Consider the following 27,576-nt stretch of genomic DNA (forward strand, 5'->3'; position numbering starts at 1 on the left):
GACACTTCATCTTGATTTATTTATATTGGTTACGGTATGCACTTCAATTGTTTTATGAGAATTGAAACTCGAAATAAATATGACAAGTTGCGCGTGAAAGTATTAGATTGAAATTTCAAAAGCTGTCATATAAAAAATATGAACAAAGCTAGCTGCGATGGCCTGTTATCGCAGTGTGCAGTCTCTCACTCCAACATTAACAACGGTGTAAAGGATTCCTCTCGGCGGAGGATCACAGTCTCCCGTTCAGTTTGGCGCGAGATCCCGTTCCGAACGTACGCGGTCCCAATGCGTATCAAATAGTAAATACATCGATAATATTCTTCAACTCACGACAATTTAAAAACTAAACAAGTTCGTAATTTAAATATTATTCTTCGCAGTCGTTTTGTTCAACACATTTGAAGAATAAAAAGTTTGTTTTTCTGGTTTTATATTTAAAAGTTGTTAAAGTAAATAAAGTTTGGACTATGATAGAAGAATCAACAATGATCGTGTTGCTATTAAGTGTCTTATTCATCGCCAGTAAGTATTTTACCTTAAATCATTTCGTGCAATATACCTAACCATTTTCATTAATAAAATATGTTGTTCGTTATCATTCTTGATTATGATAAATCTAAGATTAAATTTTAATTGTGTATCTTATACGATAAACTCGAAAGCAACAATCTCTTCTTAATATAACATTGTTAGCTTTCTCACTGCCTGAAGCGTTCGTCTGTACCGTCAGACAATTAAAGACGCTTGTTCATCTATTATCATTCATAATTAAAACCATCAAAGTCAATACAGAGATATTAAAATACATATTGTATTATTTTTGATATAATAATATTCAAATTAATTAACTTTTAAATGATAGTGATTCCATTTAAAGGAAAAGTGAATTTGTCGCTGCGGTTTCGGCCATCAGCACCGCGAATAATTGTGGTAAAAATGTATTTATTAATATTCGAACCGAATAATTGAAGAGTTCTCGTAATAATGTTTATAATGTCATCATTGTTGCAATTATCACACTTAATTAAGTAAATCATTTTTCATCCATGTAGTTTTTCGTGCATATAGATTTCAGTAGCTAGATAAAACGAGGTCGCAACGGTGGTTACCGTACTCATTCAGATGTAATTAAAAAATACTAATCGCAATGTTTTGATAATACCCACAATTTATCCACATTTCACATTTATAATATTTGGATCGCAAACCACATTGCAAATATTCATCAATACATCCCACTGTAAGCGGTTTAATTGTAATATTGAAACGGCAGTTCTATTTCAACTTCACGAATAAATTACCCCAAATATGACATCGGATTCCTAATTACGGCGTCGCACCAAATTCAATTTGTGTCGTACATTATACACGTCAAACCGGGGAGACCACAAAATAACTTTGTACTGTAAGCTCTGCTTATTAACTTGGCACCTTATAATAGGTACGCGAGATTGGAATTTGGTCATGAACCCAACACACCTGCAAAATAAAAAGGCGCGAGCAATCTCCATAAATTTCCACAAGGTTGTTGATATTCCCGCTTCATCAGTTGTTTGTCTCCTTTACCGAGTTTAAACGAAGAAAAGTTGACAGTCCTATTTTTCTGCGAGTAATAAGTTCAACTTCTGAGAGAAAAATATGCAGGTCGAGTGAAACGGACGGCTGTTATTGTAGCCTCGTTTTATTTAAACTGTAGGAAAAATACGAAGAAAACAAACTCTTTACAACTATAACACCGCTCGCTAAATTATGAAGAACTTTGGTCATTTTGAATCGGTAATATTTCAACGCTAAGTTCGTTGATTGCTCAAACTTTACTAAAAACTATCTCCGCTGCTATTCAGAATCGCGGTGCAGAAAGAAAACTTGCGACAGTGGTTTATTAAAACAGGTTCCGAGACGAATTTCTGAATAATACTTTCCTTTTCTGTTAAGCTAAAAATCCTTTATAAAGATTATGTTTTACATAATATTATCTACCTAATGTATCTACCTGTAGTATCAAATATTTAAAACTTGTATTATTAATTTTTTATTATTATATAGAAGTAGGTTTTCAATTTTCCGAATATGACAATCCCAAATCCTCTTCATGTTCTTACATTTTATTTGTTGGTCTCTGCCTACCCAAATGGGGAGAGGGCGTATGTATGTATGCATACATAAATCATGTAACATGCAAGTGGACTGTGAATGGTCAGTCGCAAAATATATTAATAACGATATTTTTATTACTAATGTTGGCAATAAAACTAACAGCGTTCGTCATTAATTTGTTTCTATTGTCGTCAATGTTTGTGTTGTTCTCAATTTCACCCACTCGATACTTTGATAACCATGGAGTACTGTAGGACGATTCTGTACCAGTCTAACGGACACCGTTCAAAATATTTCGTATAAAATTAAAAAAAACAAGTTGACAAAGAAAATGGCATGAAAAGGTTTGGTTGACAAAATGTATCAATGTGAATGTAGCAAAGGAATTTTGTATGTATCGTACCAAGTAGCTTTCTCTTTCGCCTATGGGAAGAAGGCACGGTTTTATGTATGTATGCACTTCATAATACAAACTGTCGATACTCCATAGTACTGAACAGAATCGCGCTCCTGAATGGTATAAACAAACAATCGTGTTCCACGTAAGAGACCGTGAGTTCAAATCTTGAGACATAAGGCCTTCCTTTCATTTGAGTATTACGAATGTAATCCGATTAACTCGATGCAAGGTCTTTGCATGTTGCATACTATTATGTTAAAGCACTAAATTACCTAAATTGTTTGGACAATACAAACTACATATATGCGACCACAACAAGAAGAAATAAAGGTATTACCTCTATTTCTTCTGCCGCTAAAGCAGAATAATTTCATCTGTTAATTACTTGCTATAACAATAAAAAACATTGTTTGAGAAAAGTAACATGCTAGAGAATTCTTAAATCAGTTCTTGAAAAAGAAGACTTTTAGAAGAAAACTTGAAGAATTTATTTTACTTTATATAACTTAAACCCAACCACACTCTATCTGAAGAAGCCCTACCCTGCAGTAGGATATTATACAAATATACATTAAGAAGATATTAACATGTACAACTCGACTTTCTAAGGAACATTCACAGTAAATATATTTATTTAAGTACTACGTAAAGTGAACTGAACTAGGTACTAGAGTACTAAGTTTTCCGAGACCCAAGTGTAGTTTGAATTGGTTTTACCTTTGCCTTTCTTCTACGTAGAAATGCCCTCAACTCGATTTCTAGACTACTCTAATTGTATTCTTCCTAACTTCTTTAAAACTTGGTTACTACTTTCAAATTGAACTGTTGCTAGCAGTCAATATGTGTTCTCACTCTCATTCTCTCAGTTTGATGAAGAAACTTTACTCGATAATTATATTTGCGTATTCATTTCATTTACTCACTTACTAGACAAATTAGAGCCATAATTAATTAGACAAATACGCAAACACAAGAAAAAATTCACATCGAAAAACATTGAAACGTTTATATAACTTTAAATTACTAAAATAAATAGAAAAACCTCTTTGAAGTCAAACAGAAACACACCTTTGATTGCCTGACGTTTCGTTTGTGACCAAAAACACCCAATTTGTCGATTTTCAGCTTTCTCCAACTTGTATTATTTGTATTTTGATTGTATTAGTAAAACAAATGAAATTGGAAATTGAAAAGTTACATTTCTTTGCTCTACCTTTTATTCGGATTACTTACAGTCAGCCCGTGACCATGATCGATGCAATTCGATCGAATCGTCGGGTAAAGAAATAAGGTTTCATAACCTAAAATGTTTAATAACGTTTAAGACGGTCACTGAACTTCTCTTAAACGACTAGACCGATTTTTGTGAATTTTTTTGTGTGTGTTCAAGGGGATCTGAGAATGGTTTAGATTATTAAAAAAAGTTTAAAATTTTCAAATTAAAGACGAGTAGACAGGACAACGTCTGTCGGGTCCGCTAGTTATCATATAATGTGTACAAGACAAAAACGCTAATACTTATACCTAGGTAAGTTGCATTCTGTAAATTAGCTGTATTTACCTGAAGCTTTTTATATCTAGACACATCTCTGCAGCTATCGTTATATTTAGTGCAGCCATCGTCCATCTTATACTAGTTACTTTTCTTCACATGTTTGTTCCATTTGCTTGAGTGTTTTGTAATCCAATAATGCGGAAGGTATTCTGCACTACTCACCATTACATTACCTATAGAGTTAACTGAATAATACTACTATCATAATATGAAAAAAGGAGATGATAAAATATCGCTACCAGTTGTAGGTACACCCATCCAATACCTGGCCGCGGCACAGTTGCTTGCCGCATTGTTTGTTAGTAAATGCAACTGATTATGACTTACAGCAAAAATGTTTCTCAGAATCGTATAATTTCATTTGAAATAAGACTTTTTGTTAAAAAAATAAAAGTACTTTTTATATTCCTTATGGAAATACTACATTTCATACCACGTGCTTCGCATGAGTTTAATACTCAAGCTCTTAATGTTATAAAGAGGCTTTATATGGAAACATGGGCCATATTAAAATGTTTATTTTAATATGCTTTTGAAGATAGCATAATGTGAATGTAAAATATTTTATTAGCCTGAATACAGAGACTTTATTTTTACCTTATATTTATTCTGTTCCGAGTAATTGTAGATCCGCAAAAACTTCTACGAAAGACAATCTGTCTTAATCAGTTCCTGTCAAACATTGCCCTTCTAATTTGGTAAATAATCCTGGCAGCTAAAACTTTGTATTTAATCAATTATCACGATTGCAATAACATGCAAACAAATATCGAGTTACTATGACTTACAGAACATTGGTCTTCTTAATCGATTCCTGCGGGTTTGTTCAATCGAGTGAACTGGGAACTACCAGACATAGTACACAACTATAGTAGAACTTGTCTCTTGTAGTTTGTTGATGTAGCATCTAGTTCGACAGTGCTAGCAGCGGGATATGACACATGTTAGTGTTATCTAAATCAAACACTAAGCCTGTCCAAGATGTTACCTACATGTTACCAATGTTCAATATTCACACTATCAAACACAATCCTATGACAGGTATAAGAAAATATACTTTCAATAGATATATCAGCCTAGCGTTTCTTACAACTATGTTGGAGTCGGCATCCAGTCTCACTGGATACTACTGAGTACCAGCCCCACCTCCACAAGCCAGTCACTCGGGTAAGACTGGTTGTCAGATACCCGTTGGTAAGACTGGTTTTCTGTCAGACCTTCAAGCTTCTAACTGCTGAAAACGACATCCTCAGATCTTTAAAACTAACAGCCGGGACCTACAACATAAAATGCCTTCCGAAACGCGTAGGAACTCGGTGCGTAATATGGTCACCCATCCAGGGAATCACCTCGGCCAGCACAGCTTCGGAGTGTATAACCGCGCTCGCTGTTGATATTCAGGCACGAACTCCTCGTCCTCCTACTCCTACTTTAAATAAATAAATTGTATAGAGAAAGTGAATAATTTCAAATTGAATGAAAAGCAATATGTATATCAGTATTAAGTCATACTCATCGCATCAATTCTTTGAACGATCATCAATCAATCACACAGTCTCTGTGTATGTGTATACTATGATTGTAGAATAGGGGCCCCTCTTGACCACTTTAAAAATAAAATACATTGAATGGAAGAGGACATTGTTGCCAAATGACTCCTTTGGATCGTGATGAAAGATTTTTTACGTAATCTGTTTCAATCTTTGCAACGATTTACTTTATTTTGATGGTTCTTTAGTAGCTGTAGAATCAACGTGGTTTTTTTGTACTCAGTAAAAGTGATAATAAGAAATGCCGTGGGAATTCGTAGGACTGTTCAATATGCGAAGCCATATTTAATAAAAATCCTGAATAAATAGGCCTCACTTGGCAAAACCCTTATACAATGGAGGATAAAGTAATCAAGTGGACTGAACGTACGTGAGAGGAAAACAGAACAACTTAATAAACGGGATTCTTCATAAAAGAGCGATTAGTGATGACCACTCGATTATATTAAATACCTATCAACATTTGCAAATATTTGCATTGGTATTTATGCGAAATTGTTGAGCTGAAACGCAGTTAAATTTATCAATTACGTAATATAAAAATATCGAGAACTTTATCGTTTTAATAACCCTTGTATTGCGAGATCATCGTACGCTCAAAGCGATTATTTAAAATTCGGGTTAACAAAATTCTGAAATTGACGAATTATAAGAACTGTATAAATAAAATAATCAAAATTAATGCCAATGAAATACAGCTGAGCTTTAGTTTCATAATTTTAAATGTCTAACTCAAACTTATTTAAAATTTATGTAAATGAAAGCAGTTATTTGACATGCACTATTACAAAAAATATATAGATGACAATGAAAAACGATGAGCAGTCCAGCTTTTTGATTTATTGTTACTATTTGTTTTCGAATATGATTTACATTCTAGTTTTTTGGTTTTGAATAAGCTACTGAAATACTTTGCTTCAATAATCATATATTTTACGGCACATTATCTCATGATCTCAAATACACGTTAGCGATAAATACAAGTTGTTATTAGACGAATCTCTTTTTTAATATTTAAAAATAACATTTTTCATAATATTAACTCAATTATGTTCACAAGTTGCCAATAACAAGTCTCCATATTTAAAATTCCAGTCAAGTAGCGTCGCCTTTCAGTAAACGTAAATTCCTAAAGTAATTGAATGTTAATTCTTAGACATTTAAATACGACATAAAGTTTAAATAACGGTAGTCATCGCGGCCATATTGTTTATTGTCCCATTTTCCCGTGGACTGATCACGCAATCGTCCGAAATAACCTCTTTTAATTAAAGTTTTGTTGTTTGTGTTGGGGTCAAAACCACAATTTAGTCGTAGTTTGGGTTCAAAACTATAATCAGGAACATCTGTATCATTTGCATTTGCTGATTATTGTTTCGAATAATTAAATTAACTCAAGGTGGCTCAAATAAATACAGAAAATAATATTTTTTGTATACAAAAATCAGTTTATATCAGTCCCCAGTCGGCTAGCTCCTTGGAGAGCTATAGGCATTTCCGGGTTTAGAAAGGCGAGCATTGAAAAATTCAGTCAAACAAACCGTTTCGTAAAAGCCAAACCGTATGATGGTACGATCAACTTTGACATTAGATTTACCACTGACAACAGAGAAAGAGATAGCATGTTATACGGCTATCAGCGTTTTTTTTTCTTAAAACATTAAAGCAGAGAGTTAATCAAAAGTATGTGGCGACATGCACATTTATAACTGAGTAAGTGCCTTTGTACTTCACAACGTAAATTAATTTAATTGACCGTATAATTATCTGCATATCTATGCCGGTTATATGGCCAGCCTTTTCCCGAAGTATGTAGAGGCCGTTTCAGACTATTTGTGGTATTTAGTTGAAGAGAATGGGCGCGCTCTCCCATAAACTGACCAATAAACATCCTTGTGCTTTGATGTGTATGCTTAGTTTAGTTCTAAAGAAGAGGACATAATTATTATATTATCTTATATTATACGGAGAATTTAGTGACTACATCATTCGATTATATCTATACCTATTATTTACCTCGGTACATCGTTTTAGCCAGGTTCAGACAGCAATGGTATATACCTCGCGAAAACTTTGGTGATATAAAACTATGGATTGCAAGAGTTTAAAGGTTATGCTGACCATGATATTTACTGAAACGATAAAGTTTTTTTTCCAACGTGTACCGGTATGAGTATAGCTACTGGAACTTTCAATCTATTGTTTTATGGACTCACGAGATAATAGTTAAATGTGCGTCGGCCGTTAAAACATTAATGTACCAACTAATACAATTATAGCAGCATGTTCGTATGTTATCAACCGCACTTCAGAGCGACGGGGACGCCGAAACTTTGTACGACAGACTCATACAGGAAATAACTATAATTTCCTCTCTCTAGTTTTGACATTTAGATATTACACAACTACATATTTTCGTATAATATTGACACAGATAAGCACTACAATCATGATAGCAGGTATTGGTTTTGTAAATTAAAATCAGCTAAATATATATACTCTAATGAGGACAAATAAAAATGTTTTCCTTGAAGTTAAATTTCAGCTGAGCATTTTTAAACTGTCAGCAAATGATGTTTTTGAATACAGAACAATGTTATAGAAATTATATTAATAGATCATACCGATTAAAATGATGGAATTTCAATTTTCAAATCATCGAACAATTTCGCTGTCACCAAACATGTAAATTGGAATTGACGTCAGATTATATAAGCTTTCAGTAACATGCATTCTAATTCGACATTACTAAATATTGTATGACCTGCCGCAGTAATGTACACAAACATTATGCGTGATAACATTAGCAAACTTGTACGTTAGGATCGACAAGCGCCGCAATATTCCGTCACAAATTACATTTGCATATTACCTGTGAAATGCACACTCGTGTATTCATGACGGTCCCAAAGAGTCCAATGTAACCACGTAATTAAGTGGAACAAAACGTATCAAGCTTGCGCTGTCAAACAATCGGAAACGAACGCTTTCAAAATGTGACTTTACGAACAGAATTGTTAATTAAATATTCGTGTAAAGTCAATTCAAAACCCCAAAACCAGTATTAAAACGTAAATACAATGTTTTAATTAAATCTTCTCTAACATTTTTTTGCCGCTAAACTTTCCAAATTAAAAGCAAGCTGACTTCCGCATACGATTTTCTGTGGGCAACATTTTATAACATTTTTTTTTTCAATTAAACGTTTTACTTACAATACATAAAGAAAATTCTGGAGAAGATTTATACATAGTTATGAAAGAATATTATCCATAATAAGTATTCCTTGAAGCAAAGGGCATTGAGAAGGAGGTGAAGTAATGAATTATTTATGCTTTCCCTCGCTGTAAAGTTCCAGTTTCAAAACGGTATGTAGATAACACGATATAAATATTCATATAAATAAAAGGCAAATTACTCGGCCAGTACTGCCAGCTCAGTCAGGGCTAATCAAAAAGTTTCACCTCAAGCTTTAAACTTTATGAACCGTTTAAAAAATAAAGAGAACAACTTCTCTTTATTCTTGCACGAATGTAATAAGTATTATGAAGTGTTAAAATTAAATTTTGTATTACATTATGTACCTTTTGCAAAGGTGTAACTAAATAAATTGTTAGAGCCAAAACTGTAATATGAAACCTTTGATGCCAACGTCAAATTCGTTGCAGAGAGAATTATTTATTAATTACGTGTAGCGAAGCTGTAGTGTAAGTCAAATAGTATTTAACTTCATTCGTATATAGTTATATGCCTACACAATTACTGGCGTATTTTATTTATAGCTAAAGTAATTGGACTTTTTAAATGATGCAAATATATTTATATCGATGAATATATTTATGATTCAAGAATATTTGTAACCATTATAGTTATTTTCAATGCTTTTGCAAATTTATTGCGATGTCCGTATACATACGTGCACATTTATTTAGGGATATAGTTAAAAATAATAATTAGATATTTTTTTACAAATTCACAACGGACAATAAAAACCAGAATCTAAAAGATAAGTATTAGTTGTTGAAAGAACGAAAAATTTTTAGAAAAATATTCCCAACTGGTTATTATTCTTGTACAAAAAACGTCTCTAGCGACTCACAACAATTCGTTTCACCCTGAAATCACATTTTGTATGACACAAAACAGTCTCCTGTTGGGCATTTCATTCTGTTTATTTCATATTGAATTGGATACTTCACCAAAAATCAAGTTACACAACAACGATTTAATTTAAAATTCTGACCGCAATCTGAATAAAGTAGCCGCCAGGGAGTCCCATTCGCTTAACAATAGACTTCCTTACAACTTCATTCTTATGGAGAGTACATGTGAAAGCTCATATAATGTGTCTGCTAAAACCAGCATTATACTTTTATTAACAAAAAATATTTTCATTTCCCTAATGGCATCATATTCCTTGTGGGTAAACAATACTCGTCTGAACAAAGAATAAAATAACAAGGTGATCTTTCATTTCTATAATTTTCCGTTAAAGTATATTTTAAATAAATTACTTTTATTAAAGCTACCTTTAAGAAATAGAGATACTTGTTTTGGATTTCAATAAAGCTTCTTACATAAAAACGTAAAAGAAAAAGTGTAAATCTTTAATGGCAGTCGTCACCTAGAATTCGAGAGTTTATGGTATGGCTTTCGGATTTGTGGATATCGTACCGTGCTCAGTGCTATTTTTATTTAGCTGTTACCTGAGAGCCGTTCCCGCTGAAAAATAGATTGGTTTGTTATAACCGAGAACCGTTGCCTGGGTTTATATTCGTCGTGGGTTGTTACCTACGAGATCACAATAATCAGGTTTCTATAGGTAAAGCACTTAGTGGGGTTCCTTGAGTTAGGTTTTATGTTGAGTAAAGGTACAATTGATTGATGTTAGGTGTTGGATACATTACACGTATTACGGCTATTTCGATAATGGCTCGATAATGTTTGAAATGAAAAAGAAGAGCGAACTAAAGGCAATACTAGAGGTATATATTGAGTCAACACCGCTTTGTCATATAAAGCCAATATCTTTCAGAAGAATCTAAAACACATGTGCTGTGACAAGTTTCAAAACTGCTACTGCCCAACAAGTTTTGACATTAATAAGTTCATTTGAAACTAAAATATTGTTCCGATCCTAAATGAACAACAGGAAATAACATTTTTACGTTGAATTGTTTTCGCGACGGCTTAAACAGTACGCAGATAAAACAGATTTCTTATTCATTCACCTTGATATTTATGTAATGTAAAGCTTATTATATAAATCTTTTAAATAACGCAACCATGTTAGAGAATGTACCTATATTATTATAATTATGTTTGACGGTAATTTCTGCTAAATTGCCTGAAGAGGATTAGTAATTTTAGAAATTGCTCCTTTAATTTATCAGACAGATATTCATTACTTCAGTAAGACTGTGGTGAGACTTTTAAGTCGTAAAAATTTACATAATAGCAGCCAAAAATCCAAAAGCGCAATTTAGAAAACGAAAATGTCTTTAGGCAGTGGAAGCTTGCTCCTAAGTGCTAGGTTTTACAAGTATAATTTAAGAAAAAAGTATAATATTATTAAGTAATTTATATTACTTTATCTCCGTCACGTCGGCAGGTAATGAACATTGCTACTCTAGGGCCCAAACTCCCCAAATCTTTATTTATTACTCGAAGATACCTACAGGAGAAAACGGCCTACTTAATATCTATCAATGTCAAAGCAATTTTACTTTTAAAATATGATATTGAGTTTTTGTTATGATTTCAACATCAAAGGAAAAGGTGACCTAATTAGTTACGGAAATTTAATCTCTCCTAATTATAATTTTTACGATGAAAAACATTCGCTTCCATCGAAATCTTTTTCAATTCATTTCAAAGAAACACTTTGAAATGGACGAAACAATATAAAAAAACTTTTATTCAATCCGTATTACGACAATTACTCTGTAATATCAACATTATTACTCGATATTATTCCATATAGAGGGTTACTAAAACATTTACATACTACTGAACATGTGGAAGATCAACACTTGTCACGTTCTATTTAATTAGTTAATTACAATCGTATACGCATAGCGCGGGTAATATGGCTAGTTTTGGGTCCAACGAGGGTCTTTATTCATGAGCTGAGCTACATGTCATGTCCCGGTGGTTTATGGCGCCTGACACTGACACCACATATATATAAGTAGGTATACAACACTAATTAATTAAAACGAGTACGACCCATAACAACTTTACCGTCTACTCTTTGTTTAATGATATAAACTTTAGTTCTATCTTAAAGTGAACGAGAATACGAGTAGTTTTCCCATTTATTCTATCCTTATATTATATTTATAAGAGTGTTCTAGAGAAACTATAAAACAGTTGTAACTCTGATCCCAAAGCCACAAGGCATTAAGTATGCATAGTGTACAAAATTGCAAACAGATAAATATCCAAGCTTACGCTTTTCATTGACCAAACATCGTTTTGCCATTTTATCTTTGTAAGGAGAATGCAAATTCTGGGAACCCGCATTCAATAGCAATGAATGTTCTTTTGAAATGAACTACACTGAATGTTTTAAACGTAAAACAGAGTTTGAAACCATGCCATAGTATTTTCAAATCTGGGCGAGAGAATTTCAATCCCGCGAAGATTGATTAGTTTTCTCTATGAAATTGCATACTCGAAGGTTATTCTATGAAATAGCTTTTCATATACCAACACGTGTGTTTGCAAACACAATAAACAAACAAAGAAAATGCCGTGAAAATTACCTTTAAATAATGTAGGTGTATATTCAATTTACAGTTTCTCTTGTATGTTTTCCGCAACCTTAAATCGGATACAACATTCTTTTGACTTCATCCTAAGGCAATATTTCTCTTAGGCAGATCAGGGGGATAAACCGAAGGCTTACGCCTTACCATATTAGAGGGTTGAAAGCATTGGGAATATATTCAAATAGACTGTTGATAGTAAGCTTGTTTAACCTTGGCAAATGTAGTACGTCTACGAAGTTTTGTGTAATTTGTAACACATACCTACACATAATATAAATGTTCCAAGAACCAATGGGAAACTATAGCATAGTTCAGAAAGTAATTAAATCTATTGGTCCACTTCACTTGTAACATATTATTACGTAAATCTTTTGAATAGATTCCTCCCAGTATGTAAAATTGATCCCACAACTTTATCGCCGATGTTCTTCAACTTATGAGAAGCTTGTACCTGAGTGTACCTGGCCTATATTCTAGCGCTATTTTCTTTAGACTCTCAGATTACGAACTATCAAGACTATAAGCAAACTTAGAAGCAGGAATGTGTATGAAACACGCTATTAGTTAAAATCTAAATTATTATAAACTATATTTTTTTGAATACGCCAAGTTTATTTTATTACTCTCACAAACGTTTTGAAGCGAGCACTGAAACTATAAAGCGCAGATTTTGTAGTAATAAAATTGTCATCACATTGAGCGTTAACAAATTTTATCCGCGATTAAAATCACTTCAACAATCACCTGAAAATTAATTATACTGTTTTTGAAATTATTGACCAAATTACAATGAAATGTTTAACGATCGGTTGAAATAAAATTCCTTTATATTATAGATTTTTTTGAATTTTTATCATGTTTTTATTATAAAACATAGAAACAGTAAAGTAAGCCAGGCAAATGTAACCGGAGTGTTTCTTACCCAATCTTTTCACGCCGACAAATTGTGTACATTCACAACACACTGTGAATTGGGCAAACTGAGGGAAACTCGGCTATAAATCCCCCACAAAGTTCACCAATACAGTTGCTATTGACACTGATCGGTTTTCCTCTTTTTCGGCAACGACGAGCAGTCGTCTAAAATTAGTGTGGAAATATCCAGCTATTGGCCGAGGATACGTGTTCTTGCCCAACCATACGACTGGATAAACTAATAACGTCGGCATTTTTAGGATTTAGGCTGGCCATTTATCAGTTTCTTGTCGCTCCATTTTAGTAAAGATTTAAGCAAAAAGCTGCAGCAATATTTGTAAGGTGTGTCGTAGTCGTGTAGTTCGTAATTATTTCAAGCACATATAAAGAAGAATCTTTTTAATTTGCACCCTAGCATTCAAATTCTTATAAGTTTCAAATAGATACAGATGAATTATTTATAACAACAAAAGGTATACTTAAGCTGTTATCTACCCATATTTGGTTGTGATATTGTTCTAATAAAAGCGCCCTGAAGATGAATATGCCACACAACACGAGAGTATTAAAAAAATAACGAGATGAAACCCTATAATAAATGTTGACCCCGCGCTTAGGCGTGGTCTATGTGCGCGGTCCGGTTACAAATTATATCCACGTTTGTTCTTTTTTAATGCAGGCTTTATACAACGGTCGTTAAAATGTGCAGATAGGTCCAGCCAAGAGCATAAAACATGTGCCGCGTCCCGTGACAAGCACACACTTACGTATATTTTATCAAAACGAAAAAATGTAACGCATCAAACGTTAGGAAAATAATTTGAGAAGAGCCTCCTAACACAGGTATATATTTTACTTAAAAAGAGACTCTTAAGCTGTACAAGTTTCAGCAAAAATAAAAAAAAAGTCATTCATAATAATATCAATACGAAGAAGGAAAACAAAGTCATTTAACTACAGGAATATCTAGTCCATGGCATGTTTTAATTTTGAGATAAAGTGTTACTTTTTCACGATGTAAAGTCCCACACGTCACAAGATTTATTCATTGTGCCGGTGCTGTAATAAATCTGAATTTATTCGTTATGCATGCGACTTCACAAACTTGCAACACATACACCCACACGTAAAGATATTCTGGTGCTATGATGATCATACAAAACTACATTTTAGATAATGTGTTGGAATGTCACTTATGGGTAGTACTACCAACTAATGTGATGTTGTACCCACATTAATAAGCCGCATATATCAATTCCCGGAATAATGTGCCCGGAATGATCATATAAATGTCAATGTATGTAAACTCAAACATGCAAACAGTACAAAATACGAGTATTTGTATAGTGCAGTTTCATTCTGAATCACTTTCATGTACAAACACTCATAATTCGCTGAACGTTTTCCGTATTATACTCTTTTGTTTGATTTCAATTTTACGTTCGTCATAAAACGATCAGTCGCTAGTTATTTTCGTATCGCTTTCATTAATATTATTGCAATTTCGATAACGAGTTAACATGAAATTATTCTCATTGGAGGCGATTTAATTCTGCGTTATTATCGAGGTACTTAGTGTTATTACGTTTAACGTAACTAGTTAACTACTTACCTACGTATGTATAATTTGTTTTATATGTACTGAAAAATAATTTTCCTCATTATACGTTTGCTATTTAATTTACCTACAGATTTATGAAAGAAAAAACTAGCTTTTGTGCAAAAACATTTATCGTACAGACTTTTATTTTGAAGCAATAATGTTGCGGTTTCTTATCAGGGCTTCAGATATGCGTATGTTTTGCATATACAAAATAAACAAATTTTATTGAAAGTATAAGGATTCAAATAAGGCTTGATAAATATAACCTATTAGCATCGCAGGAGATTTCAACTTTTAACCAGGTACAGTATCCAAGACTAGAAGTTAGGTTAAGTTCGACCATAATCGGAAGCTACGGACTAAACACTAAGCTCTAAAACGAAAACTTCTTCCTCGTTGACACTTAAAACTAATCTAGTGTCGTGAACTTCAACTATTAGGATTTAAGTGGAGACATCGTTTAGTGAGTTTTATTGAATTAATGGTGTTACAGGTATTAACTGAATAAAACAACATAAATAAAACACAGGATTTTTTTGGCTTGTGCTTGTTACACTCCTTTTTGTATCTATACTTCTATACTAATATTATAAAGCTGAAGAGTTTGTTCGTTTGTATGTTTATTTGTTTGAACGCGCTAATCTCAGGAACTACTGGTCCGATTTGAAACATTCTTTCAGTGTTAAATAGCCCATTTATCGAGGAAGGCTATAGGCTATATATCATCACGCTACGACCAACAGGAGTAGAGTACTAGTAAAAAATGTTACAAAGACGGGTAACATTTTGACCCATTCTCTTGTGACGCAAGCGGAGTTGCACGGGTCAGCTTGTTCATTATATGTGGCAATAGTCTCTCCCCCTACTACGTGAAACTAACATTGTAAGTGCCTACACTTTCGGGTACAACAGACGTGATACATACATCGCGCCTAACTTTGGTAGGAGAAACGACGTAAACGTAAATTATGTTTCGATAATCGGACCGCTTGCTTATTGATAGAACCTTGTGCGTAAGTTACGTTGTGCGTAACCCTCTTTCTGAAAGTGTGTAGTCATCCAATCCACGATCGGCAATGAATTAATCTAAACTTGTGTTCATGTTCTCACTTAAGCTCTCACCTTATTTTCCCGGCAAGAAGTAGATATAAGTTAAACTTTTAACAATAGTAGCCACGTTAACCTTTATAATGCTCTCTATCGTAAGCTCAGTATTATGTGAGTTAAAGATTAGTTTAAAAGACTTTAATAAGGTCAAGTTGCAAACCTAAATATGTATAACTCAAAGGTGACTGACTGACTGACATAGTGATCTATCAACGCACAGCCCAAACCATTGGACGGATCAGGCTGATATTTGGCATGCAGGTAGATGTTATGACGAAAGCATCCGGTAAGAAAGGACTTTGATCAATTCTTCCCCCAAGGGGATAAAATAGGGGATGAAAGTTTGTAAGAAAATTCCGCCTTAAGTCACAAACCACGCGGACGAAGTCGCGGGCTAATCTAGTGTTTTATAAAGTGAAGATATAAAAATGAATGAAAACGTATAAATATTTTCTCGGTTACAAATACATCAAAGCAAATTGAAAGATATTTGGAATATCTAGGATAAACATCTCTGTTGTATTCCAGTATTATTCACTTTCAAAGTGAGGTGAAAATATTGGATACATTATATTTAAGCTTTTATAAAAAAATGTTATGTATTTTTTACCTGAAAAAACCTGAATGAGGGTAAAAGAACGCTATCCGTTGACGTAGACAGTCATTACTCGCAGGTCTTAACAATTACTGTAATAGCTCGTCTTGTTACCGAGATTGACATTGGAATCTTTTTATTTCTACCCAACTCTAAAGCCAGAGGGAAATATGTCGGTACATGTGTACTTACTCTTTCTTTTAGGTAACCTAGAAAGGCTGGAGACGTTTTGACGGATGAGGTTTCAAGCAATACGTGAGAAGAATTCTAGTGTTATTTTTGTATCACGTAATATTTCCATTAGTATTATATTATTATCATGACGGACAGTGGTTTTTCGTAAAAGCTAGAATTAAGGAAAACATATTTTTCCTCTTATTTCTTTACTTTGCAGGTGTAGAAGATTATCAAAGAATTCTTTTGTATAAAGTGTTATGAAAAAGTTTCCGTAACATTGTGGTAGTCAGTTGTTTAGAAATTGTCCGTGAGATAGGAATTACTCCGGCCTCATTTTTTCCTTGTTTCAAAGCCAACGTCAAGCCTCTTTTGTTTTGCATAGACTGTGGAAATACCGTGGCAGTAATCCGTATTACTGTTTTCACGAGTCTTACCTCGTGAAATCGTTTGGTAAAAAAGGATTTCTCACATTTCGCGCTGTGACGAATAGCTTTGCGATGCGACGTATGTTATTTGTAGGTTTCCGTTTAAATATTTATAACGATATGTACCTTCCATACAAAGTTTAGTGAGCGTCGTACAAGTCTCAGAAGTTTGTATAAAATTCTGTATAACTGTTCCAAGAGCTATCTATATTTTATGGACTTCAGGTTGTTGTTGTTGAACTGAATGGTTATAGTATACTTGAAGTAATATTTTTATGAACAAGTATGAAGTAAACAAGTCGAGTCGAGTCTCTCATTGTGTTGTTGGTACCGAACTCCATTGTTTATGAAACAGATAAATATAGCGACTGCGAAAGGGAAACAATATCTTACCTCTGTACTGCAACATCAAATCAACGTTCGTCTAGTGTCTTTGAAAAATTTACTAATATCATAAGGCAAAAGTTTGAATTTCAAAACTTCGATAAACTTAGATAGATAGGTTACTCAATCTTGCCAAAACTACTGAACGGACTGTGGTGAAATTTGGTACACCGAGAGTTTGTAGCTTTAATTAAGACATATTATATGATACTTTTTACTCCAGGAAACCGAGTTTAAGCTAGTCACTTATATCTTTGAAACATAAACAATAATTTTTCTATAAAAATGCTTACTTGATATATGTAATCTCACGTAATATTTGTTTGCAGGTGGTGGCGGGGCACAACTGGGCGAAGAGAACTGCGACGCTGGCGATCTCAAACTTTGTGTAGATTTAATTCCACGGACACCTGTCGGACTCCCGAGGAACAAGCATGAACTGGACGCTCACTGCCAGTTAGTATATAAACTAGATGATTCAGCTTCTCTACAATTTTGTTTTAAGACGGAAATCTTTTGCTTTTCTCCGAGCTACGATAGCGTAAATTCGGATGTATATTTATATGTACTTAAGCTGCAGATTGTTCTAATATGTAATATATTTAAGTAAAATTAGAACACAATGGACATCGTTCTCTAGGCCGGCTGCGATGCAGGTGGCATAATAATTTAACGGCATTTATGGGTTTATCGTATCGGAGCATCGCTGAGAAAAGATAGGAGGCTTTTACTCAGCAGTAATACACCTAATATGCCGCACTGTCGCATTGGGTTCAAACCTGTACAGATAGTTGTAAAGAAGATAAATAAAAAAGGCTTATAAAAAATGTATCTAGGTACATATTGAAACTTAAACAATGAAATCCACAATGAGTTCCGCAAAGCGTAACGTTCTAGCATTAAGTTCAAGTCAAAAAATTTTCTCGTGAGGTCTTGAACTATATGTATGTATGTAGTCAGATATGTGTGGGATAAAACGTCTCGATATTTATTACCCAACACACTTAATTTGGTCGTAATTTTATCGGCTGTAATACAATATTTTTATGGCAGTCACATAAATAATAAGCTTGGCAGAGAATAGATCCGCATATTTCAAGTAGGCAGATACAAAGGAACTTATTTTAGACACGTGGAACAACTTCCATTGTCCACGAACAATAATTGTTTGACTTCTAATGTCAAACCTTTTTGTTGAGTGGTCATTAGTACTAAGTTCTTAGAAATACTCATTCCGTATTATAAAAACTCGCTGGATTAGCGAATTTCTACTTATATCATCATCTTATTTCATAAATAAAATTCAATCCATTGCTAACGAAGAAAATTCAGTTCCTAGTACGCTAAGGGTTTTCTTATCGCTGGACTTATGCGTAAAGTGAGTTTGTACAGGCACCTACAAAGTTCGCTTAACACCTTCAAATTTCTGATCCTCTTTCTTCATTGAACAAATATGATGCTTCAGAATATATATTCTGAAGCATCATATTTGTTCAATGAAGAAAATTTCCAAAGGTTCCAAAAATTTAAAATGCTTGGCGAATTTTGGAGCTGACTGTACATTCATATTTTGTTTTAACAACATTACGTAGTTTTTGGTTAAAGTTAGACATTTCAGTCCAAACAAAGTTCCAAATCAAAATATATTTTAGGTTAACGAGAATGTAAATGTAGTTGTCTTGATATTAGACATTGTTTTTACAAGTATAAGATAACAAAGACTGTTTATCCCTTCAAATAACAATGTAATTAGGTGAACCGCGGACTACGCCAGTGAGAGATTAAATAACTTTGAGAATTGTATTCTTGAAGGCATGCAAAGTCTCTAACGCAGTGGTTCCCAACCAGTGGTCCGCGGGGTCACAGTATGCTCCGCGAATGATTTTAAAATTTAAAATTTTCAGGATGATTAATACACTGTATTTTTAATATACTTACATTGTGGTCCCTACTAACAAGAATAATATAAAAGTGGTCCCTGACTAAGAAAAGGTTGGGAACCCCTGCTCTAACGCATATTTGGCCAACGTGATGGACTCAAGGATTAATCCATCGCTCATTCTGGAAGGAAATTTGATAGTAGGACAGTAACGTGTTAAATCTATTTTGAAAGTGTAGCAAAGTGAAATGAAAATACGAGATTCGTGGAATGGCGTTAAAAGTTTCGCATTCGTCGTGAGTAATGTCATGTAACGTGTCTAATGGCTGGGCCGCAAGCCGGCTGTGTTTAATCCTGTACGAGTGCTCGTAAGCAGGGCTATTACGGATTAAGTCGCGAGTAACGAGCCGTAAACATGTGTAGTTAGTACTTCTAAGGTCTCGACCCAATTCAATATGTCAATGGATCAATGCGTTTTCTGAAAAAGTTAGAGGCGCCACTGTAATGTTATCACAACTTATGATTGGTTGATTGATAAGACATTACGTGTAAGTTACCACCATCGCTACAAGAAAACAATCGTCCTTTTGCTTTTATTTTCAGGATAGCTCTACAATCTTAAAATAAAACCATAATTCTAAAAGAAAATAATCTAATGTAAATATTTTTATTCGTTTCATTAAAGCGAAAAGGTTTGGAAAACTTATTAAGACTTGTTAAACAATAAGTTTCGATGACTAGGTAATAAAAACAAAGAAAGTACGCACGTGTAGTTTCAAGTAGAACGATACATCTCACTGCTCTGAAATATAATATGCTTCGAGTCAAAATTCCCAAAACAAAAAAAAAAAAAAAAAAAAAAAAAAAAAAAAAAAAAAAAAAAAAATCCCAAAACAATGTTTACAGAAAATATCATTGCGAATTGAGACTTAAAAAGTTTGCCAATTATATCTAACCCTCCCAGATGGCAATAAATGGCGAAGTTTCTTCATTTTACGTCGACGAGACTGTTATTGTATCATACTGTGATTATTATGTAGGTATTGGCTTCAGAGAAATACCAAATAACATATCGGTAAACCAATTTTGGTTTCGATATTAATATCGAATATACTGCAAGTAGCGTACCGTTGTTTTAATAATTAACATAAATGGCTGAACACTGAGAAAATAATTTATTTCGGAGAATATTTTCTCTTAGGGAAAATTTCTGCATTTAATAAAATCTGTGTAAAGTTTTCACTTGCACGAGCACTGATTAGTGCAAGAGATATTGTATATTAAATGGTGTCTCGGTCGGCATTAAAACGGTAAAATGTACATATTATTATGTTGTCATTTAATTGTAACACTTACGACTGCTGACTACGACGTTTTTGATAAACTATGTGTCAAACTCGTCAGTGGTAACAATCGCTCCTTACTCTATTTTCAATCTATCACTTTGTATGTTAACAGTAGTTTTGTCGTAGGGCTTATCAAACTGGCATGGTGTGTATGGACGCGTGGATCAAGCGGTGTTTACCCACGGACGGACAAAAGTTGCTGCAACAGCAGATTGGCGGGGCGCGGGCACTCATGCGGTTCCTATGCACCAACGATACAGCACTACGAAGAGGTAACGCTTAGAAACTATATTTTATGTTTAATCCACATGTAGTGGCCGTGTGCCTTTCACGTTAATACGCTATACGTCTGTGTAGGTAGGTTAACATGAATAAAACATACAGAAAGGGTATCAATCCCCATGGGAACTGAGAAGACGTGAAAATATTATGAATCGGATTCCTTTAATTAAATACTTCATTATAATTATAGAACGTTATTAAATCCTTTGTTTATGTTTTCTTAAATAATTAGATACCTAATTGTAATTTCGTTTTGATAGGTTCTGACAACCGCTCAAAATATTTTGTGTTACGAAAATCCAGTGAAAATTTATTAAAGTAAAGTAAGTGACGGGCCTCGTCGTTGAAAGGAGCAGGTGTTTGAATGATAAGAAAATAATTTGATTAGCAATCAACCGGGATTACTGGTGTTGATGGAGACACTCAATTTTAATTATAATCCCATCCGCTCACCGAAATATACCACAATATCATTTAGAGGGTTCAAACTGGAAACTGTATTTTGATATTAAATTTATGATACCGATAGGCGTATTTAGTTACACAAAAAAATATTATCCATCATCCTCTAATACTGACACCTCAGAGTGCAAAGTTCAACATGCGCCGGCAATTTAAAGCAGATCCATCATTAGTTTCGGATAAATGCGGCTATATTTTGCCTGAACTTTGCCCTCGGAACCGAAGCTCATATCAAACAAAAAAACTGTACCGTTAATGGACGAGGCTATAATGAACAAATACTTTTTATTCGACGATTTTGCACCCATTACTCTTATTGCTTTGAACATTTTCGATGTTGTGAATCAGACTTCCAAAAAGGAACAGGTTTTGTCTTCTATTGAATAAAAACTAACGTAACGTGATTACAACTTAGCTTTTATTTCTTTTTGTGTGTAATGACCTGGAATTGTTTGTGTAGAGTTTTTGAAAGAGCCAACGTGTTGGGGACGAGTGTCGCCCGACTGGACGCGCTGTGTGGACGAGTTACAAGTCGCCGTGAGAGAGAACACAGATCGTGCTCAACAACTCACGTACTTCAACAAGAATGCCGAATTATGCTGGTAATTACTTTCCCTCAACTTTAAAATTAAATTCTTAGCATACAAGCCTATAATTAAAAGCAAACTTCACGGCTGTTTTCTTATTAAATCTAGTAAATTCCGCAAAATAATAAATTACGATCATAAATCTTAACTTTGATTCAAATTCTTCAAGATTTGATATTTTGACTAGTGACAGATTTATCATTAATTTGAAAGGATACCTGAGTTGTAAATCAGAAATTAATAATTTCTACTTTGTTATTTGAAACCCTAAATTAATATTATATTTCGTGCTTTGATATTCTAATTCGTACTTAAGAGTTAGAATATGGATATAATAATTTAAAGATCTGGTTTTAATTAGGGACTTTGAAATTTATAAGATTTGGTTATAAATATTATATCCTTAATTTAAAAGGCACTGGTCTAAATGTAAAGTGTATATTGTAAATCACCAACGATATATGTTTCTGATCTCCCTTGTGTGTCAGTTCTATATCAGATTCTCATCGAAATCTAGACTTCATATTGCCAATTCGCTTTGTAAGTCAACATCTATGACGCTCTAACAAGTAATAACATGGAATACTGTTCAAAATTGAGTGCACACGTTATTGACAGCATAGCAATCGTGTCTTTTACGTGTGAACAGTCGTCAAGAAGATAATATTGAAAGATTATCAAAGCCTTTTAACAATTTCGACGCAGTTACTCTATGCATTCTTAAGGAACTTTTACTCGAAAATGAATTATATGGCTGGTTTTTTCTCTATATTCACATGAAATTATATTATTTTGAATCATTCGCTATAACTCGTTGGAAGAGCTGCGTTAAAGAAAAACAACCGTGCTAAAGGAGAAATTCTTCGAACAACAAAACTCTGTACTATAGTAAAGTATAATAATGTATCCCCTTTGAGCGTCGATTACGGCGAGGTATGACGTCACTACGCCACATTCTCGTTGCACTTGATTATCTTCTCTGTCAACGCAAGTGCACGTATGCAATAATCCACTTCTCCTGCCCACATAAACGAACGTCTGAGCGGTAAACCACTTACTTCAATCTTGAAAGGAATTAGTGTCAATACTAATCTATACTTTAATATTATAAAGCTGAAGAGTTTGTTTGTTTGTTTGTTTGAACGCGCTAATCTCAGGAACTACTGGTTCGAATTGAAAAAATATTTTTATGTCGAATAGACCATTTATCGAGGAAGGCTTTAGGCTATATAACATAACGCTACGGCCATTAGGAGCAGAGTAGCAACGAAAAATGTTACAAAAACGGGGAAAATTATTACCCATTCCCTCTTATGTGACGCAAGCGAAGTTGCGCGGGTCAGCTAGTATAAGATATTTCTGAACATCAAAGCTCATTTTGTAAAATATAGTTCGCCGCTACAATATTTATAGAAAATATTGTAGTGCCGAACTTTGAATAATATTGCGTGACCAGCGTAAGAATCGAAAATAACACACTATTTTCAATCACGCTGGAGGCACTTATACAATATTTTTTCTATACAAAAATTCTTGCTCACTTTTCTGAAATCTATACTTATTTGTCTTTTTTGAGGAAAATTGGGCATCCTATCTTATTTTCGTTACAATCTAAGGGGACTTCGACTTGATACCTAGAATATGACGTATTTACAGATGATTGATATATTTGTTCCTACAAAATCCTCCTTTTAGATTTCTCTTCAGCTGTGGACATAACACACTTTTGTAAGGCCCGTAATATTCCTTAGGCGCGTTGTCGCATTGTTCTGGACCATTGTTGCGTGTTTTCAATGGCAGTGTTCTCATATTTATGATGTGATATTAAACCTTAAACAACAAAGACAGTGGAGTAATTATTGTGTTCTAACAGGGAGCTCGCCTAATAAAAGGACGCTTGAAGTGATTCATTGATACTTAAGAGCTGAAGTAGCAGGAGAGCTTCGTAAAGAGACTATTATATACCTGTTTCAAAATTTCAATTTAATCATAGATACATATCACGTTTTTTTCCTATATTGGAAAGTAGAGACCAAATAACTTGGTATGATCCTTACAAACTTTCCTTGCCTCATTCTCAACCGTACATCTTGTCATACAGGACCGGCGGTTACGAGTACTACGCACCTGTCCTTTTTTCAAAACATTTAATCAATGAAACAATAATAAATGCCTTGCTCTTATCATCCGCCTCCAAGGCATGCGCGGCTAAAAGGCAGTACCTGAAGAATTAATACTACGTTTATAAGATTATTCGCAGCAAAAAATAACATTGTAGGTAGCATTCCGACAATCGTATTGTAAATATTTGTTTCAGCATAATTCCTTTGTAAATCGACACATAATATTTCCTACAAAAAGTTGTTCAAATATTTGTAAATATCCCTCCCAGTTACACAAAACAATTCGTGTCAAATAAAGCTAAAAACAGTTACAAATTCCATTTGCCGTTTAATAACATACGTGAGGGTAATTTTACTTCCTCCATCGTTTCTTAACACTCAAATATTAGGTACGTGAGGCCTTTATCTACAGTTTCAAATTCTAAGGGTGTCATATCCAGACGCGTCTGTCCCGTATGGGACATGTCTTATCTCGTCTGAATAATTAGTTAAACTCCCAAACATGTTGCGAAGTGTCATTTGTCTCTCGCTAAGTTCTTTGATACAGTTAATTTGAAACTTTATTTTCCTGTGCTTATTTTAGGAAGGGGTGTAAATTCTTAATAATCTTAATACCTTCTAAATAATTTAATTTAATCTTACACTGTAACGCTGCTGGGTTAATTCCGCAATCAGTGTGTGCCTTGAGAGCACTCAGCTGGCCATGTGCGGGTTGGGCATTTTGCATATGTTTAAGAAATGTTTTATCACATAGTTTTCCACTGGAATAAGTGAATATTAAAATTCGGGGGCAATGCTTTGGAAATTTGACTATAGCCGCAATATCATATTATTATGTAAAAGTTTGAATAAATTGTTTGTTACTCAATCTCGTCAAAACAAATAAATAATATACGGATATATACGGATTGAGATGGTGACGAGGATAGTTTATAGTCTAGATTAACACTCTAGATTAATCCTGTTAACCTGCGAAATCATTTCACGTAGACAACGTTCCCGGCAGAAGCTAGTACTTTCAAATTTTATTCAGTCTTTAGCATTTTATTCAAATCTTAATGTTTGAAGTGGCAGAGAAATATAATTTTTGTGTTCAATAAATAGCTCTCTTTGGCGGGCGGATGTATTGTTGCAGTCGTTCTAGGTGCTATTTGATATTTTACGATGCACTACTAACTCCTTTACGAGTTTCGAAGAATACGCCAGTATTGAGTGGCTATTAAACGAATATAACGATAAAGCGTGCAACTTATTGTTGAGCTTTCCGAGGCATTTTAGATTCAATAACTGATATAAAATGTTATTGTCCATCAAAGAGTATTCAATGATTCGATTTTTCTTGTCGAGTGGAGCCAAAATTTCAAATAATTGTAACGTTTTAGGCATAATTGTTATAGATACTTTAAATATTTATTCATGAAGCAAAATTTAATTAAGATTTTATTTACAGTGCACGTGACGACTTTATAACGTGCGTGGCGAATGCGGGGCGGTCGTGTTCGATAGCTGCAAGCACGTTGCTCCGGCGCATGGCATGGGTTCTGGCGCAAGACGTCGCAGCTTGCAACCAGCAACCACGGGCCTACTGCTCGGCACCACCACCACATCTCACTGCTCCGTTACTCACCGCGATTTACGGCGTTCTATTTTACCCTCCACGCTTGTAAACCATTTCCTCTATAGTATATAAAAAAGCAATAAATGTTCGATCAATCATCAATTCTATTGATACAGTGGACCTTCCACGAGTTCCAACTACCACATCAATTTTATGTTTTACTGAACCCGCTGGAACGTGAAATGGAATTCTCATAAAACAAATCACGGATTCAAAAAGCCAATGGTTTGTTTTAGTTCACGCGAAAAACAACACAAGCGTGTTGATATTTTCTTCTCTTTGGAATCTATTTGAATATATCAAAGGTTCTAATGTAGAATTGGAAAACAACAGCTGTATTTGAATCACATACATTCCGTGCAGTTAAAATAAAACAATGAAAATAAATAAAACATCTTAGAATGTGTAATGTATTTTGCTATTGAATAAACAGCGACGATGTCTTATTCTATCAGAATCTTCGGTAGTCGAATAACATAAGGTAAACTTTGTAAGTAGTTTCCGAAAGTTATTTGGAAAGCGAAAGTACCAAAGTATCAGTCCAAAAGTTGTATTAGTTAATGCTATTCCAATTTATTCTAATTGAGTATTGAATGTAATTATAGATGTAGTAGAGGTTAAGTTTACAAACTGTATAGTGATCTAAGCTTAAGTTATGTTTCAAGAGTATAAGCAAAAATGTATATGGATGTTATATGATTTAAATTATAAATAACGCAATACCGATGTCTCTAATTAGTGAATAGATGAATGTAAATCTAATGAAGTTTTTTAAATGCGTAAAATAAATGTATGTAACGTTAAAAGAAGAAATAAAAGGATAATGATTTTTGGTATGTATTTCAATTGTTTTTTTATGCCTTGGTGTTTATGTAGACGGTCACACAAACAAAAACTACACACTTCTTTGAAACATAAACACATAAGACGCATAACGTAAGTACGACTTATGAAAGTGGTCGAAAAGAAACACTACGTCTCAACCTCGAAATGGAAATTTCTGGCTACGTTGAAGTAAAAATGTGAGGATTTACTGACTGAAACCTAAAAGACACACAAAGCTAGGTAAAAACGATCGCCTCTTGTTGTCTGAAAACTATTGTAAGAAACCGCTCAAAAAGGCTTCATGATAATGATGGTGTACCTACCATTTTTTCTTTACCCATTTCTTACATACTAACGTTTCCTTCAAGAATATTTACGAAACAATAGTTTCCTTAAACAAATAAAATGATAATGTAATTGGACTTCTTTCAAACGAATTCTCTGAATCAAGGCTTTCGAAGAATTATTGATCCTTAAAACAGGTGAAAAAGTTAATAGTCCGCGCGTTTGTTCGTTTTTAGATGAAGCCACTAGATAGTCGTAATCGAATGTCAGACATTGTGATGAACGCTTAGTTTTCGATCCGAATTCGTGTCACATCGACATGTAATTCATTCCCGCAATGACAGGTGGTGAAATATTATATTTGTTGCGGTTTACACCTGCGGAATAAAGGAGGCACATCTGCAGCTCGATTCTCTATCGATCAACTAACGATAGATGTATAGCTATCGAGAAATTTTGCATAAAATGTGATCTGCGCCTCTAACGGGCGACGTAGGAACTATTTTGGCAGCACATTTAAACCGATTGTCGAGAAACGCGCTACTAGCTAAAATACTCAAACGCGATTCTGTACCACTATCAGAC

The 27,576-nt window shown here is 33.9% G+C and overlaps 1 protein-coding gene across 1 annotated transcript; it reads left to right on the forward strand.

Moving 5' to 3' along the window:
* Nucleotides 1–234: 234 nt before the first annotated feature.
* Nucleotides 235–26,656, forward strand: LOC142976038 (uncharacterized). The gene is made up of 5 exons (XM_076119236.1): nt 235–525; nt 17,914–18,040; nt 20,936–21,081; nt 22,014–22,155; nt 25,714–26,656. The coding sequence occupies exons 1-5, from the start codon at nt 471–473 to the stop codon at nt 25,928–25,930; spliced, it is 687 nt and encodes a 228-aa protein (XP_075975351.1). The 5' UTR covers nt 235–470; the 3' UTR covers nt 25,931–26,656.
* Nucleotides 26,657–27,576: the final 920 nt, after the last annotated feature.

The sequence above is a fragment of the Anticarsia gemmatalis genome, chromosome 10 (assembly GCF_050436995.1).
Source record: "Anticarsia gemmatalis isolate Benzon Research Colony breed Stoneville strain chromosome 10, ilAntGemm2 primary, whole genome shotgun sequence".
Taxonomy (NCBI): domain Eukaryota; kingdom Metazoa; phylum Arthropoda; class Insecta; order Lepidoptera; family Erebidae; genus Anticarsia; species Anticarsia gemmatalis.

Coding starts and splice junctions, on each gene's coding strand:
- LOC142976038 (XM_076119236.1), top strand. CDS start 471: ATGATAGAAGAATCAACAATGATCGTGTTGCTATTAAGTGTCTTATTC. Junction 21,082..22,013: donor CGATACAGCACTACGAAGAG/GTAACGCTTAGA, acceptor TTGTTTGTGTAG/AGTTTTTGAAAGAGCCAACG. Junction 22,156..25,713: donor AAGAATGCCGAATTATGCTG/GTAATTACTTTC, acceptor TTTTATTTACAG/TGCACGTGACGACTTTATAA.